This window comes from Doryrhamphus excisus, chromosome 5 (genome assembly GCF_030265055.1).
Source record: "Doryrhamphus excisus isolate RoL2022-K1 chromosome 5, RoL_Dexc_1.0, whole genome shotgun sequence".
In the NCBI taxonomy this organism is placed as follows: Eukaryota; Metazoa; Chordata; class Actinopteri; order Syngnathiformes; family Syngnathidae; genus Doryrhamphus; species Doryrhamphus excisus.
Window position 1 is genome coordinate 432,444 of NC_080470.1, and position 20,048 is coordinate 452,491.

A 20,048-nucleotide genomic window follows, 5' to 3' on the forward strand; every position below is an offset into this window, starting at 1 on the left:
TTCATGTTAAAGGTTAAATAACTGTTAATAGTTATCCTCCCTATCCGTGTGGAAGTGGTAAGTTTTTGGCTATTTAAGTTGAAAGGAAATAACTTGAAGGCTACCGTTTAGGTGGCTAGCTCTCTAGTTTGCGAGTTAGCATGTGTCTCGAGACCCTGCGGTTGCGCAATATGTTGTAAATAAAGTATATTTATTATTTATTATTATTATTTATTTATTATATAGAGTATAAATGTGACTATGGTCGTGTTTTGTCATGTCTACAGGGCTCTAATAATGCTTTGTTCATTTTAATATGAAAAAAATCATTTGTCTACCCACCAACTATATGTGCTTTCTTAAGTTTTTATTATTATTATTATATTTATTTATTACAGATTGATTGATTTTCTTTATTCTTGATTTGTTTATTTATTTTTATTTTATTTTTTTGTATATTTTTCTGTTTTTAATAAATGCGTTTTTTTGGGGGGGGAACCTGAAAGCCTTGCCCAGACCCTAGCTCCAGTGGCCCCCAGGTAAAATGAGTTTGAGACCCCTGGATTAGACCCTTCATCTTTGGTTGGATCCTCAGACCTGAATCCGCAGGGATCTCGAGTATCCAAGGTAATCCGGGGTTTAAGAAGAAAAGGGAGCGACCATATCCAGGGATGTTTAGTCTCCGGGAGTCGGCATCAAACATGTCACCAGATGAGTAGATGGATAAGTTCTTCAGATAGAACCAGTTCACTTCATCTGGTGAGGGTTGATTTTATTCCCCGTGCTCCATGGAGATGGACCAACCCGTGTCGGATCTCCTCATGGCTCCGTTTAGACCACCTCGCCAGGAATGCAGCTGACACCATCTCAGTCTTTGGCTTATCAGGTCCAAGCCAGCGTATCCGGTCGTGTTATTCTCCCGCATGGAAGCATCCAAGATTTGTCTGAAACTGGGAATCGGGAATTGGGAATCAGTCCACAGAAAATGTAATATTTCTCCGCGGACTTTTTTCTGGACTTTGTATTGTTAGCCTCCTGATGTTTTGATTGAAGCCAGACTTGTCAGCTGTCAGGAGACGGAAACTAGTCTGCTTTGGGTTTCACCTGTCATCAACATGACGGATTTAATGGACTCGCGTGTTTGTACGAGACCAAGACCAAGCCGCACGGTTGACCTACCTTCACTTCTTCTTCAGAAGATGACAGTCCATCTGTTGCACTTTGCTTGAAACAGTGATGATTTATGAATATCAACATACGAGTGCAAGCCAAGCTGCCAGGGACGAGTGTTGACACCGTCTCAGACGATGCATGTTCTTCTTCCTCAGCTCAAGCAGCCGGACAAAGCAGCGGCCGCCGCTCACACCTACTTCCAGGCCAATCCAGAACACGTGGAGATGGGCCAGAACCTGGAACACTACAAAGATCTACAGGGCGTGGAGGAGGATCACTTTGTGGACCGAGAAGCTCGTCCTCACCAGGTACCTCAGCTTTGGTGTTTCAGTGTTTTCATAGTCCAAGAACCTCCGCTCGTTGAGAAGATCCATACGTGCCTTCAGGTTAGAGTCTAAGGTGTCCAGTAAGACCAGAAAAGGACGCTATGTTTGTCATGCAAAATAAGTCACTAAGTTGGCAACATTGAACCCTCCTGCTACCTGTTCTTATTCTCCGTCGTGTGTTAAGAAGAGTTGACATTTCAATGTATTTATGGTAAGTCAGAAAGTGTTCGAAAAGCGAGAGTAGAACAACTAAATACAATTTTAAACATTATGAAAGCCCTCTAAATATGCAATAACACCCCGCAGTCATCTTTATACTCCTATTACCCAATATAGTCAACATAATAAGACAAAATACGACATATAAGACATAGACAACCTGTTTATCACCTTCTAAATACAATTTTAAACATTACGAAAGCCCTCTAAATATGAAATAACACCCCACATTCATCTTTATACTTCTATTACCCAATATAGTCAACATAATAAGACAAAATACGACATATAAGACATAGACAACCTGTTTATCACCTTCTAAATACAATTTTAAACATTATGAAAGCCCTCTAAATATGAAATAACGCCCCACATTCATCTTTATACTCCTATTATCCAATATAGTCAACATAATAAGACAAAATATGACATATAAGACATAGACAACCTGTTTATCACCTTCTAAATACAATTTTAAACATCATGAAAGCCCTCTAAATATGAAATAACACCCCACATTCATCTTTATACTCCTATTATCCAATATAGTCAACATAATAAGACAAAATACGACATATAAGACATAGAAAACATGTTTATCACCTTCTAAATACCATTTAAAAAATTATGAAAGCCCTCTAAATATGAAATAATACCCTGCAGTCATCTTTATACTCCTATTATCCAATATAGTAAACATAATAAGACAAAATACGACATATAAGACATAGAAAACATGTTTACCAACTTTAAAATACAATTTCAAACATTATGAAAGCCCTCTAAATATGAAATAACACCCCACATTCATCTTTATACTCCTATTATCCAATATAGTAAACATAATAAGACAAAATAGGACATATAAGACATAGACAACCTGTTTATCAACTTCTAAATACAATTTTAACATTTTTATGAATTTTTATTTTATAAAACAATTTTATGAAAGCCCTCTAAACATGAAATAACTTAAAATAACACGAACGCTCTTGCTGGACTTCATAGCTATATCTCTGACTGGACAAAAACATTTCCAAGTGATCCCAAACATATGAGCGGTCGTATATATTGTGGTAGTGGTCGTGTATATTGTAGTAGTGGTTGTGTATATTGTGGTAGTGTTAGTGTATATTGTAGTAGTGTTAGCGTATATTTCAACGATGCTGACATACTTAGCAAAGTTAGCTCCCAAGTTATCTGTGGCTGATTGATGTATGTATGGAAAAAAAACACTGCAGGAGTCAAACCGAGGTCACAAGTGGAGGTATTTGTGTGTACTCTATAGGTAGTATTTTCAAGCTACTGCCTTTTTCCAGCCGTGCTTATTTGCCGTGTTTGGCCTAAGAGGAACCGTGTATGAAGGCCACTTTGTGTTAATGGCCCTTGCACTTCAAAGACTGGAAGCTCTTAAACGCGGCTTTGCTCCGACGTTCTGCACACTGTGGAATTCCTTGGGAGCCGCTCCAGTGAAAATCTTTCACCCCCCCCCCATTCCCCCCCCCTCCGCTTGCCTCGTGTGTTCTACCTCAACACGGAGCTGCTGCAAATTACTACCGACTCACATGTCAGACCGCAGCTGTCTGTCATCCAAGACCCGCCTCCGCAGTTTTAAAGCTCACTTCATAAAACATTGAAGGCTACGTTGATATTCTAATGTGCTGATACTTTGTGTATTACTACCTTCTCAACTCTTTCTGTTTATTTAAAACACAAGGATCACTCCTACCAGGACGTTGCCAGACGGACTGGAAAGGTTTTTATAAACTGGATGCGGGTTTTATTGTTCTGTTTTTGACAACACAACACCAGGGGATACTTCCTGGTAGCAAACAAACATTAGCCACGTTTACATGGACCCAAATATTCCTGTCAGGTTCCGACTTATGAGTTTGACCGTTATCGGAGATAAAAAAAACTCATTTATTAAAAATAAAACAAAAATATTAAAAAAAAACTTTGCTTTGGTTCCAATTTTCTACAAGAAAAGCTCTGATAAAACATTCCACTGTTCTCAAATATCTTACTTTTTATTTTTCTACACAAAATAAGATGAAAAATAAATAAACAAATCAAGAATAAAGAAAATCAATCAATCAGTAATAAATAAATATAATAATAATAATAATAAAACTTGTAAAAAAAACTTAAAAAATGATTTTTTTCATATTAAAATGAACAAAGCATTATTAGAGCCCTGTATATTCTATATATAATATATATTTCATATATAAATATAATATTTATAATAATATAATATTTACTTTTATATTTTATATATAAAATGAATTTTTTTATTTTTTTTTTTAGATATTTCTTAATATTTTGACTTTATTCTTATTTATTATTTTTCCATGATGGCTGTTGTTTTTTTAACTATTTCCACTTTCTTCTTGTTAGTGTTCTTCTCATAATTAGGGCTTTATTCCTATAATATTTTTGACATTTTAATTGTATCAGTAAATTACCTTTTACAATTTTTTATTAGATTCTTATTATTACGTATAAAAAAAACTCATTTATTAAAAACAAAAATATTTTAAAAAAACTTCGCTTTGGTTCCAATTTTCTACAATAAAAGCTCTGATAAAACATTCCACTGTTCAAATATCTTACTTTTTATTTTTCTACACAAAATAAGATGAAAAATAAATAAACAAATCAAGAATAAAGAAAATCAATCAATCAGTAATAAATAAATATAATAATAATAATAATAATAATAATAATAAAACTTGTAAAAAAAAACTTAAAAAATGATTTTTTCCGTATTAAAATGAACAAAGCATTATTAGAGCCCTGTAGACATGACAAAACACGACTATAGTCACATTTATACTCTTTTTATTTACAACATATTGCGCAACTGCAGGGTCTCGAGACACATGCTAACTCGCTAAACTAGAGAGCTAGCCACCTAAACGGTAGCCTTCATTATTTTCCTTAAACTTAAATAGCCAAAAACTTACCACTTCCACACGGATAGGGAGGATAACTATTAACAGTTATTTAACCTTTAACATGAACATGAATCAAACGTAATAATTATTTCTGGGTACATGATACCATACAGCATCTATATCATATTATAACATTAAACTTTCATATCAAGGCGGGGGCCTCAAACTAGTGTCCTGCGGGCCATATTTGGCCCACGGGCCGCATGTTTGAGACCCCTGATCTAAACCCTTCTGTACGCCATTCATAAAAAGAAAACACATATCTATATAAAACATGTGTCGACTTTAATTATAAAATATTAGCAAGCTCCAGACGTTCTTCGATTTTAAAAATGGACGCCAGCAATCGGCACTGGACTGCTAAGCAAAGTTTGTTTTGGATTCAAACTCAATTCCAAGACTGGACCAAGGAAAAACTGGCAATACGGAGTTATTCCGACAAGTGGAATAAAAACTCCAGGAAGTCGGTATCACGTGATGTTGGTGTTTACGTTTTACTGGGCATGCCCCGTTGACTATTCTGGTTGATTATAGCGGCGCATGGAGACGAGATTGGAATATTCCTTTCCACGGATACCATTGCTTTGGGAAAGGTCATTGGGAAAGATAAAAAGTCGTCATGTAAACGTGGCTAGTGAGATGATGGTGAAACAGTGATCATGTGATCATTGATCCACATCCTTGTCCTCCACGCCAGCGCTCCTTTACGGCGGCAGTGACGTCATACGATCAAGGCGACTACGAGGGCGCCGTCCATCTCTTCGAGACGGCTCTGGTGGAGTACTACAAAGCTGACGTGGAGTGCCGGGCCCTGTGTCAGGGGCCGCACAGGTTTGAGGGCCACAACCACCTCGCCTACCGTTACAGCCTCTACGAAGTCATATCAGGTAAGAACAAGCGACTGATGACATTTGGCGCTACTCGGATACTGTGAACATCCAGCAGCAACACAACATTTTGGCGTGACTACTATTTGGATGAAAAATATACTGAACCAGGGCTGCACAGCGGACGGGTGGTTAGCACATAGGCTTCACAGCTAGGAGACCCGAGTTCAATTCCACCCTCGGCCATCTCTGTGTGCAGTTTTTATCCGGGTACTCCGGTTTCCTCCGGATAAGCAATGAATGATTGAATGTTCTTCTCATAATATTATTCCCAAAACTAATTTTCTAAAAATTAGGTTAGGGAATTAGGTTAGGTTAATTAATTAATTAATTAATTTTAAAATTACATTAATTTAAAACTTCATTAGTTTTATTTTACTTTTATTTCTTAATATTTTGACTTCATTCTTATTTATTATTTTTCCATGTTGGCTGTTGTTTTTAAGTTTTTTAAGGGTGGACCCCGCCTCTCTCGGCCGAAGACAGGTGGGATAGGCTCCAGCACTATATTACTTTCTTAATATTTTTAAATATTTTTCTATATATAATATATATTTCATATATAAATATAATATTTATAATAATATAATATTTACTTTTATATTTTATATATAAAATAAAAATTTATATATTTTTTTAGATATTTCTTAATATTTTGACTTTATTCTTTTTTATTATTTTTCCATGATGGCTGTTGTTTTTTTTTAACTATTTCCACTTTCTTCTTGTTAGTGTTCTTCTCATAATTAGGGCTTTATTCCTATAATATTTTTTACATTTTAACTGTATCAGCAAACTACCTTTTACAATTTTTTATTAAATTCTTATTATTAAATTTTGTTTGCTGTTTTCAAACTAAATATTATATAATATTTAATTTAATATATAATATTACTATATTTTTTTTACGAAAAAAATAAATAAATATGACTCATAAATATGACTTTATTCCCATTTTTCTTCCAAAAATTACAACTTTCTTACTATATATTTTTTACTAAAAAAACATAAATAAATATGACTCGTAAATATGACTTTTCTTCCAAAAATTACAACTTTCTTTGTTTTTCATACTATTACTATACTATACTATATAGTTTTAAAATATATATTTCACCTTTATGCTTCTAAAATGAGAATATTTGTCCTCCTAATACTACAACGTTATTCTTGAAACATTAGGACCTTTTTGTGTTTGTTTGTTTTGAGCGTGGCCAATGAAAAAAGAGCCACCCCTGTGGTGGGACGTTCCATGTCAGGACGTGTACCAGGTGATCAACATGTGGAGCACTTAAGGAGATCAACGTAGCAAGTCGGTGTGACCTTAACGTGTACTAATATCAGTGGGATGTTTTCCTAACGAGTTGCCGGGTGTCCTCTGCCAACGACCTTGAGTGTGTTTTCCTTCAGACATCCTGTTGGGATGTTCTTCTTCTTCTTGTGAGAAGTTGTGAGAAGTCCGTGACTTGTTGTTGTCTCATCCTTTGCAAAGTCAGATTGTGATGAGTCGGCATCCAACATGAAAGCCGTGAGAGTGTTGGCTTTGTGCTTGAAGCGTTTTCATCAACCTATCGTGACTCTTCTGGTTGGCCGTCAGCCCGAACTCAGCTTTATTGTGCTGAAAGAACCTCGGGAAGCTCAGACCAGGCCAACGACGCTCTTTGTGCTCGCTAGGTGATCAAACCTGCCTGGCAGCGGCTTGGCGAAGGATGCCACTTGGCACGCACCGCCGTGGCCGATAGGGCGGTCATGTGAAAATACGACATATAAGACATAGAAATCTTTATAGTCATCTTTATACTCCTACTACCCAATATAGTCGACATAATAAGACAAAATACGACATATAAGACATAGAAAACATGTTTACCAACTTCTAAATACAATTTTAAACATTATGAAAGCCCTTTAAATATGAAATAACACCCCATATTCATCTTTATACTCCTATTACCCAATATAGTTGACATAATAAGACAAAATACGACATATAAGACATAGAAAACATGTTTACCAACTTCTAAATACAATTTTAAACATTATGAAAGCCCTCTAAACATGAAGTAACACCGCACAGTCATCTTTATACTCCTATTGTCCAATATAGTCAACATAATAAGACAAAATATGACATATAAGACATAGAAAACATGTTTACCAACTTCTAAATACAATTTTAAACATTATGAAAGCCCTCTAAACATGAAATAACACCCCGCAGTCATCTTTATACTCCTATTACCCAATATAGTCGACATAATAAGACAAAATACGACATATAAGACATAGACAACCTGTTTATCAACTTCTAAATACAATTGTAAACATTATGAAAGCCCTCTAAATATGAAATAACACCCCACATTCATCTTTATACTCCTATTACCCAATATAGTAAACATAATAAGACAAAATGCGACATATAAGACATAGACAACCTGTTTACCAACTTTTAAATACAATTTTAAACATTATGAAAGCCCTCTAAATATGAAATAACATCCCACAGTCATCTTTATACTCCTATTACCCAATATAGTCGACATAATAAGACAAAATACGACATATAAGACATAGACAACCTGTTTATCACCTTCTAAATACAATTTTAAACATTATGAAAGCCCTCTAAATATGAAATAACACCCCACAGTCATCTTTATACTCCTATTATCCAATATAGTAAACATAATAAGACAAAATACGACATATAAGACATAGACAACCTGTTTATCAACTTCTAAATACAATTTTAAACATTATGAAAGCCCTCTAAATATGAAATAACACCCCACAGTCATCTTTATACTCCTATTACCCAATATAGTCGACATAATAAGACAAAATACGACATATAAGACATACACATCCTGTTTATCACCTTCTAAATACGATTTCAAACATCATCAAAGCCCTCTAAATATGAAATAACACCCCACAGTCATCTTTATACTCCTATTATCCAATATAGTAAACATAATAAGACAAAATGCGACATATAAGACATAGACAACCTGTTTACCAACTTCTAAATACAATTTTAAATATTATGAAAGCCCTCTAAATATGAAATAACACCCCACAGTCATCTTTATACTCCTATTATCCAATATAGTAAACATAATAAGACAAAATGCGACATATAAGACATAGACAACCTGTTTACCAACTTTTAAATACAATTTTAAACATTATGAAAGCCCTCTAAATATGAAATAACATCCCACAGTCATCTTTATACTCCTATTACCCAATATAGTCGACATAATAAGACAAAATACGACATATAAGACATACACAACCTGTTTATCACCTTCTAAATACAATTTTAAACATTATGAAAGCCCTCTAAATATGAAATAACACCCCACAGTCATCTTTATACTCCTATTACCCAATATAGTCGACATAATAAGACAAAATACGACATATAAGACATACACAACCTGTTTATCACCTTCTAAATACAATTTTAAACATTATGAAAGCCCTCTAAATATGAAATAACACCCCACAGTCATCTTTATACTCCTATTACCCAATATAGTAAACATAATAAGACAAAATACGACATATAAGACATAGACAACCTGTTTACCAACTTCTAAATACAAATTTAAACATTATGAAAGCCCTCTAAATATGAAATAACACCCCACATTCATCTTTATACTCCTATTACCCAATATAGTAAACATAATAAGACAAAATACGACATATAAGACATAGACAACTTGTTTATCACCTTCTAAATACAATTTTAAACATTATGAAAGCCCTCTAAATATGAAATAACACCCCACAGTCATCTTTATGCTCCTATTATCCAATATAGTCCACATAATAAGACAAAATACGACATATAAGACATAGACAACCTGTTTATCAACTTCTAAATACAATTTTAAACATTATGAAAGCCCTCTAAATATGAAATAACACCCCACACTCATCTTTATACTCCTATTATCCAATATAGTCGACATAATAAGACAAAATACGACATATAAGACATAGACAACCTGTTTACCAACTTTTAAATACAATTTTAAACATTATGAAAGCCCTCTAAATATGAAATAACACCCCACAGTCATCTTTATGCTCCTATTATCCAATATAGTCCACATAATAAGACAAAATACGACATATAAGACATAGACAACCTGTTTATCAACTTCTAAATACAATTTTAAACATTATGAAAGCCCTCTAAATATGAAATAACACCCCACACTCATCTTTATACTCCTATTATCCAATATAGTAAACATAGTAAGACAAAATACGACATATAAGACATAGACAACCTGTTTATCACCTTCTAAATACAATTTTAAACATTATGAAAGCCCTCTAAATATGAAATAACACCCCACAGTCATCTTTATACTCCTATTACCCAATATAGTCGACATAATAAGACAAAATACAACATATAAGACATAGACAGCCTGTTTATCACCTTCTAAATACAATTTTAAACATCATCAAAGCCCTCTAAATATGAAATAACACCCCACAGTCATCTTTATACTCCTATTATCCAATATAGTAAACATAATAAGACAAAATGCGACATATAAGACATAGACAACCTGTTTACCAACTTCTAAATACAATTGTAAACATTATGAAAGCCCTCTAAATATGAAATAATACCCCACATTCATCTTTATACTCCTATTACCCAATATAGTCAACATAATAAGACAAAATATGACATATAAGACATAGAAAACATGTTTACCAACTTCTAAATACAATTTTAAACATTATGAAAGCCCTCTAAATATGAAATAACACCCCACATTCATCTTTATACTCCTATTACCCAATATAGTTGACATAATAAGACAAAATACGACATATAAGACATAGACAACCTGTTTATCAACTTCTAAATACAATTGTAAACATTATGAAAGCCCTCTAAATATGAAATAACACCCCACAGTCATCTTTATACTTCTATTACCCAATATAGTCCACATAATAAGACAAAATACGACATATAAGACATAGACAACCTGTGTACCAACTTCTAAATACAATTTTAAACATTATGAAAGCCCTCTAAATATGAAATAACACACCACAGTCATCTTTATACTCCTATTACCCAATACAGTCAACATAATAAGACAAAATACGACATATAAGACATAGAAAACCTGTTTACCAACTTCTAAATACCATTTTAAACATTATGAAAGCCCTCTAAATATGAAATAACATCCCACATTTATCTTTATACTCCTATTACCCAATATAGTCGACATAATAAGACCAAATACGACATATAAGACATAGACAACCTGTTTATCACCTTCTAAATACAATTTCAAACATCATCAAAGCCCTCTAAATATGAAATAACACCCCACAGTCATCTTTATATTCCTATTATCCAATATAGTCAACATAATAAGACAAAATACGACATATAAGACATAGAAAACATGTTTACCAACTTCTAAATACAATTTGAAACATTATGAAAGCCCTCTAAATATGAAATAACACCCCACAGTCAATCTCTAGTACAAAGTACACAATAAATGAAAACTGGCATGAATAAATGGAATCTGTGGTTGCTTTGTGAGCAGTAGCGTCAACGTCATCACTGACCAGTGTTCTTTGTTTGGATTACGCAAGGCTAAAACACAGCTAATTAGTTTTGGATGAGCTTTTGTTTGGCTTTTAATCACCAGATTGTTTTCTCGTTTATTCTTGGAGAAATAACGATGATAATGATGTTTTTTTTGCTGTGTCATTCACTTCCATCTGCTTAGTTTTTGTGTTGCTTTTTGAGCGTCTGCACATTTCTGGACATCACTTCAGCTGCTGAGACTCAACAGACCACAACAAGGAAGCAGCGGCAGTGGGGGGGTTATGGGGGGGGGGGGGGGCGGGGGTCTGCAGCTGCACTGCGGTGATCTCAGTGATCATTGACAAACACACACAAGTCAAACATGGCCCATTCTGCTGTTTTTTCCTCGAGGAAGTCATACACCGACTACTTTGTCTTCTGGCCTCCCTCAACTGAAAGGTGAAAGGTCAACAAGCCAGTGGAGGAAATGACACAATGTGTCATCATGTACTTGTTTGATCCTCATTGGTGCGTCTTTAACAGCTTAAACAATTCATATCGACAGATAAACGACAACCTTTAAAGGGTCCCTCACATCAACTTTGTTTATATATGTAAAAAAATACATATAATATTTTATAATAAAAAATATAAATATTAAATATATTAAAAATATATTTTAATATAATAAAATATATTAAAATATATTTTTAATATAATAAAAATATATTACAAATATATTTTTAATATAATAAAAATATAATAAAAATATTTGTATTAAATTCTTATTATTCTATTTTTTTTTTTTTTGCTGTTTTCAAACTAAATATGACTGGTAAATATGACTTTCTTCCCGTTTTTCTTCCAAAAATGAAGAAAAAAATTATTATATTTTTAATATAATAAAAATATATTAAAATATATTTTTATATTATAAAAATATATTAAAATATATTTTTAATATAATAAAAATATATTACAAATATATTTTTAATATAATAAAAATATAATAAAAATATTTTTATTAAATTCTTATTATTCTATTTTTTTTGCTGTTTTCAAACTAAATATGACTGGTAAATATGACTTTCTTCCCATTTTTCTTCCAAAAATGAAGAAAAAAAATATTATATTTTTAATATAATAAAAATATATTAAAATATATTTGTATATAATAAAAATATATTAACAAATATTTTTAATATAATAAAAATATATTACAAATATATCTTTAATATAATAAAAATATAATAAAAATATTCTTATTAAATTCTTATTATTCTATTTTTTTTTGCTGTTTTCAAACTAAATATGACTGGTAAATATGACTTTCTTCCCATTTTTCTTCCAAAAATGAAGAAAAAAATTATTATATTTTTAATATAATAAAAATATATTAAAATATATTTTTATATAATAAAAATATATTAAAATATATTTTTAATATAATAAAAATATATTACAAATATATTTTTAATATAATAAAAATATAATAAAAATATTATTATTAAATTCTTATTATTATATTTTTTTTTTTTTGCTGTTTTCAAACTAAATATGACTGGTAAATATGACTTTCTTCCCATTTTCTTCCAAAAATGACAACTTTCTTTGTTTTTCTTACTATTATTTTTTTTTAATAGCATAGTTTTAAAAATGAATGAATGAATGAATAAAGCTTTTATTCTTTTCAGTTATCTTTTGACCTTGAACCTCCGTTACGTCTCCCAAGCACGAGGCAGTTTTGGATGTCGCTGTTGCAGAGTAATTACTCATTTTCCTTCCTGAACTGGTGTCGTCTTATTTTCCATGTTTTATCTTCACCGCTCCCTTCTCAAACGTAACGGATGACTCCTCTGCAATTTTATCCGTCTTGCTTTCGGCCCAATTGGCCTTGGCCAAACACAAACACGCAATTGATCATTTTTGGCTTGTGTGTGTTTTATGAGCCTTTGATGACATCACACCGTGAGCTCAGTGGCGCTAATGGCCGTGCTGAAAACTTCATTAGCGGGAGACCACACAGCACGTCTGCAACGTCATCGCTCTTGTTTGGTTGTTTAGGAATTGGATGGAATATATTTATTTTATATCCAATTTTTGGCTGCACGGCGGCCGAGTGCAGGCCTCACAGCTAGGAGACACGAGTTTGATTCCACCTTCGGCAATCTCTGTGTGGAGTTTGCATGTTCTCCGGTTTCCACATTGCAAAAACATGCTAGGTTAATTGGCCACTCCAAATTAAAATAGAAAGCTTTTTATATGGCGGTAAAGTAAGTTTGGAAATACTGCATAATTTAGTACATTTTAATAAATATTTGCAAATTTTATATTATAAAAAATATATAAAATATATTATATAATTATATAAATTATATTTATTTATATTATTATATTATATATTATTTATATTTTATTATATTTATAATTATATAAATTTATATATTAATCTGCAAAATATATCCGTAATATATATTTATATCATATCAGTATTTTAAGTTTTTATTACAGCAAAACAATGTTTAATAGTATTTGATGTAAAATGAACAACAATTTTCTGCAAATATTACTTGAATAAAACGTGAAATAACAAAATCATAAATAACAAAAAAAATTTAACAAGTTTGACAATATTCAAGTGTATTTTTTTCTGTCAATTGTAACAGTTTTAAACTGTAAAATTTACACTTTAGGCTGTAAGACTGTTTACATTTCTACTGTAATTTTTACAGATTTTTTTCTGACAGGTTTTTTTTTTTTTTTCGTAAAAACAACGCTATTTTTTCCTACAGTGTTTACCGTGCTTATAAAAAATATCCAGACATGGTGGCCATGTTTCCCTTGGAATGAGACAATCTTATGGGGACAGATGCTAGGACATTTGTTCATGGGAACCATGTCCTGGATGACTGGGAATCTACTGGTTTTCTACTGGTTTACTACTGGTTTTCTACTCGTTTTGCATGACCGCGACAAGAAAGTGAAAAGTAAATAACATGTGACCCTGGAACTGCCGATTGCGTCCAAGATTCCTTTTCTCCAAGCGATACGGGCGACTCCCACCCTGATTCCAAATGTTTTGATATTGCAGATCACTTCACTCAGGTGCTGCACTGCGAGCACGAGTGCGTCCGGGACCTGGCCACCCGGCCTGGACGCCTGTCCCCCATGGAGAACTACCTTCCTGTCCACTATGACTACCTCCAGTTCGCCTACTTCCACCGTGAGTTGCTTTTTCAACATCAGTAGAGTGACCTGATTGAACAGGACACGCCCAAGGACTCGTCCAAGAAGACAGTATGATGCAGACTCCCAGGAGATGATTGGACCCCGCCCTGCGTGACGGCTAGCACTGTATCACATTGCTGTCATTCACTTATTCTTTGTCTTTCTTGGGCTGCTTTAGTCTGTGTTAACATAGCAGGATTGTACTACATAGGTACTACTACGTAGCAGGATTGTAGTACCGACTTTGGCTTATGAGGTTCCTTTGGTCCTGGGTGAGACGCTTCACCACCTTGCCTCCAGTTCTGCCCACACTGGTTTGTGATGGTGGTTTGGCCTTCTAAGTATGCATTCTACTATTATTAGAGCCTTCTAGATATGAAATAACACCCCTATAGTCACCTTTATACTCCTATTACCCAATGCAGTAGACATAATAAGAGAAATTAAGACATTTAGGACATAGAAACCACCTCTACCACGTCTACCACGTCTACCACCTCGACCACGTCTACCACCTCTACCACCTCTACCACGTCTACCACCTCTACCACGTCTACCACCTCTACCACGTCTCCCACCTCTACCACGTCTACCACATCTACCACCTCTACCATGTCTACCACCTCTACCATGTCTACCACCTCTACCACGTCTACCACGTCTACCACCTCTACCACGTCTACCACGTCTACCACCTGTACCACGTCTACCACCTCTACCACCTCTACCACGTATACCACCTCTACCACGTCTACCACGTCTACCACCTCTACCACGTCTACCACCTCTACCACGTCTACCACATCTACCACGTCTACCACCTCTACCACATCTACCACCTCTACCACCTCTACCACGTCTACCACCTCTACCATGTCTACCACCTCTACCACGTCTACCACCTCTACCACGTCTACCACCTCTACCACCTCTACCACCTCTACCACATCTACCACCTCTACCACGTCTACCACCTCTACCACCTCTACCACGTCTACCACCTCTACCACCTCTACCACGTCTACCACCTCTACCACCTCTACCACCTCTACCACGTCTACCACCTCTACCACCTCTACCACGTCTACCACCTCTACCACATCTACCACGTCTACCACCTCTACCACCTCTACCACGTCTACCACCTCTACCACATCTACCACGTCTACCAAGTCTCCCACGTCTACCACCTCTACCACATCTACCACGTCTACCACCTCTACCACGTCTACCACCTCTACCACGTCTACCACCTCTACCACCTCTACCACATCTACCACATCTACCACCTCTACCACGTCTACCACCTCTACCACCTCTACCACGTCTACCACCTCTACCACGTCTACCACCTCTACCACGTCTACCACGTCTACCACCTGTACCACGTCTACCACCTCTACCACCTCTACCACGTATACCACCTCTACCACGTCTACCACGTCTACCACCTCTACCACGTCTACCACCTCTACCACATCTACCACCTCTACCACATCTACCACCTCTACCACGTCTACCACCTCTACCATCTCTACCACGTCTACCACCTCTACCACCTCTACCACATCTACCACCTCTACCACGTCTACCACCTCTACCACCTCTACCACGTCTACCACCTCTACCACGTCTACCACCTCTACCACCTCTACCACGTCTACCACCTCTACCACCTCTACCACGTCTACCACCTCTACCACATCTACCACGTCTACCACGTCTACCACCTCTACCACCTCTACCACGTCTACCACCTCTACCACATCTACCACGTCTACCAAGTCTCCCACGTCTACCACCTCTACCACCTCTACCACATCTACCATGTCTACCACCTCTACCACGTCTACCACGTCTACCACCTCTACCACGTCTACCACCTCTACCACGTCTACCACCTCTACCACGTCTACCACCTCTACCACGTCTACCACCTCTACCACCTCTACCACGTCTACCACCTCTACCACGTCTACCACCTCTACCACCTCTACCACATCTACCATGTCTACCACCTCTACCACGTCTACCACCTCTACCACATCTACCATGTCTACCAAGTCTCCCATGTCTACCACCTCTACCACGTCTACCACCTCTACCACATCTACCACCTCTACCACGTCTACCACCTCTACCACGTCTACCACCTCTACCACCTCTACCACATCTACCATGTCTACCACCTCTACCACGTCTACCACCTCTACCACATCTACCATGTCTACCAAGTCTCCCACGTCTACCACCTCTACCACGTCTACCACCTCTACCACATCTACCACGTCTACCACCTCTACCACGTCTACCACCTCTACCACGTCTACCACGTCTACCACCTCTACCACGTCTACCACCTCTACCACGTCTACCACCTCTACCATGTCTACCACGTCTCCCACGTCTCCCGCCTCCCCTGCCGAGGCTGGAAGGCAAAGCTGACCGCAGCAGATGCATCATGTCGGCCCAGACAGGAAGCCTCTGGTTAACCCTGCTTCGTTTACTAGCTTGGAAAGAATGTGATTGTGTGTGTGTGTGTGTGTGTGTGTGTGTGTGTGAGTGTGTGTGTGTGTGTGTGTGTGAGTGTGTGTGTGTCGATGAGCAGAAGGTGTGTGCCCGTGGAAGCGTGACTCATCCATGTGGTCCGGAGCCCCTTTTTTCGCCCCCTTAAGCAGCGTTTGCTTGATTGCGCTGATGGTTTGGAAATGTCAGTCATGGTGGGATGATGTATTCCCACTTCCCCTCCACGCTGGTGGGGATCCAGCAAAGATCTGTGAAAACACCTCATGTGTTTCCTGTTTCTCTCCCTGCAGTGGAAAGGCTGGAGGAGGCGCTGCAGTGTGCGCTGACTTACCTTCTGTTCCACGAGGGGGAAGAGTTCATGACGGAAAATGTGGACCACTACACAGAGGTGCTGGGATACCACGGCAAACCCAGACAGGTTAGATTCCCGTGAGAGGATGTCGCTTCACTTCATTACTGTCTTACATAGTTCATGAAATAACACCCCTATAGTCATATTTACACTCCTATTGCCCAATATAGTAGACATAATAAGATAAATTAAGACATATAAGACATAGAAAACCTGTTTTTGGCCTTCTAAATATGCATTTTACTATTATTAGAGCCCTCTAGATATGAAATAACACCCCTATAGTCACATTTACACTCCTATTACCCAATGTAGTAGACATAATAAGAGAAATTAAGACATATAAGACATAATAAACCTATTTTTGGCCTTCTAAATATGCATTTTACCATTATTAGAGCCTTCTAGATATGAAATAATACCCCTATAGCAGGGGTGGGCAAACTACGGCCCGGGGGCCACATGCGGCCCACCAAGCGTTTGAATCCGGCCCGCCAGTTGCTTTCTAAGTAACTTCAACTTTTAACATACAAACTGGCAACATGACTTGTAAGTCGGATGTCTGATTTAGTAAAAAATAAACAACAAAACTGTAAAATTAAATGACATAGTTTGATGTGGTGTGATGTTTAAAGTGCTCCTAAAAAAGGGACATGAGAACATACAACTGATATAGGATAACACTTTTACAGATAAAATTAGACAAATAATTCAAGGAAAATGATAAGCATAAAATAGTGTGTGTGTGTTAAATATATGTTCTGGCCCCCCAGACAATTTTGTTAACTCAATGCGGCCCTCGAGTCCAAATATTTGCCCACCCCTGCCCTATAGTCACCTTTACACTCCTATTACCTAATATAGCAGACATAATAAGAGAAATTAAGACATATAAGACATATACAATCTGTTTATGGTCTTCTAAATATGCATTTTACTATTATTAGAGCCTTCTAAATATGAAATAACACCCCTATAGTCACATTTACATTCCTACTACCCAATATAGTAGACATAATAAGAGAAATTAAGACATAGAAAACCTATTTTTGGCCTTCTAAATATGTATTTTACTATTATTGGAGCCTTCTAGATATTAAATAACACCCCTATAGTCACATTTACACTCCTATTACCCAATATAGTAGACATAATAAGAGAACTTAAGACATACAAAACCTATTTTTGGCCTTCCAAATATGCATTTTACTATTATTAGAGCCTTCTAGATATGAAATAACACCCCTATAGTTACCTTTATACTTTTATTACCCAATGCAGTAGACATAATAAGAGAAATTAAGACATATAAGACATGGAAAACCTGTTCACGTCCTTCTAAATATGCATTTTACTGTTATTAGAGCCTTCTAGATATGAAATAACAACCCTATAGTCACATTTACACTCCTATTACGCAATATAGTAGACACAATAAGAGAAATCAAGACATATAAGACATATAAAACCTATTTTTGGCCTTCTAAATACGCATTTTGCCATTATCAGAGCCTTCTAGATATGAAATAACACCCCTATAGTTACCTTTACACTCCTATTACCTAATATAGTAGACATAATAAGAGAAATTAAGACATATAAGACACATAAAACCTGTTTATGTCCTTCTAAATATGCATTTTACTATTATTAGAGCCTTCTAGATATGAAATAACACCCCTATAGTCACATTTCCACTCTTATTACCCAATATACTAGACATAATAAAAGAAAATAAGACATAGAAAACCTGTTTACTACTGTTTACATACACTTTTTCAAAGAATCAGAGCCCTCTAGGTATGATATAACACCCCTATAGTCACCTTTACACTCCTATTACCCAATATAGTAGACATAATAAGAGAAAATAAGACATAGAAAACCTGTTTACCACTGTTTACATACGCTTTATAAAATGATCAGAGCCCTCTAGGTATGAAATAACACCCCTATAGTCACCTTTACACTCCTATTACCCAATGTAGTAGACATAATAAGAGAAAACGCTTGTGTGTGTTTCTGTAGATGTGTTTGAGTGCTAGGGAAGATTGGGGGGGGGGGGGGGGGGCTTACGGGGGGCGGGGGTCATACAGGAGCCTTTTGTTCTGCCAATGAGGTCTTGTGTGTCTCACCCAACATTACAGTAACATTACTGACACCTAGTGACCAGTGTACAGTACTACATATTATCACAACCTCTGTCAATGTGTCTGAATGCCTTATATTAGCATTTTAGCTTACAGAGTATGTATTTTAGTGTATAGAGTGTGTACACTTTAACATTTTTAGAGCCCTCCAGACATGAAATAACACCCCTATAGTAAACTTTACACTCCTATTAGCCAATATACGTAGTAATAATAATAATAAATAAGAATAATGCGTGTGTGTGTGTTGCTATAAATGTGTTCCAGTGCCTTTAGGAAGTACTTATGATCCTAATCTGATCCTAAATTTGCTCGTGTTGGACATTTTTCTCTCGTGGTCCATCCGCCTGGCAGCTATAGAAGTTATGGACGTCACCTGTGTCAATATCCTGTTTCTTTAATAGCAGCCTGGTGGGATTCTGGGCTAAAATAAGATGGGCATGATAATGCGCTGGAGGATGTGGGCACCGATGTGTGAATTTGAGGGCAAGACAGGAGACGGCGTGTGTTTGCTGTGTTTCTTGGACCAGCTTGCGACTCGCCATCTGGCAGGACTTGCTTCTTAAAAGCTTCTAGTAGCTCACACTCTCCTTCCAGCTGGAAGCCGCAGCCACGTTTCCATGTCGGATAACATATTATTCATTTCCCTGCTCTC

At 36.0% G+C, this 20,048-nt stretch overlaps 1 protein-coding gene across 1 annotated transcript in view; it reads left to right on the plus strand.

Annotated features, from left to right (window-relative positions):
* Nucleotides 1-20,048, plus strand: part of p3h2 (prolyl 3-hydroxylase 2) — a 66,224-nt gene that overhangs the window by 38,696 nt on the left and 7,480 nt on the right. The window contains exons 2-5 of the mRNA XM_058072752.1: nucleotides 1,308-1,460; nucleotides 5,355-5,544; nucleotides 14,229-14,360; nucleotides 17,182-17,309. Coding sequence (XP_057928735.1) covers nucleotides 1,308-1,460; nucleotides 5,355-5,544; nucleotides 14,229-14,360; nucleotides 17,182-17,309 — 603 coding nt within the window. The remainder of the gene's footprint in view (nucleotides 1-1,307; nucleotides 1,461-5,354; nucleotides 5,545-14,228; nucleotides 14,361-17,181; nucleotides 17,310-20,048) is intronic.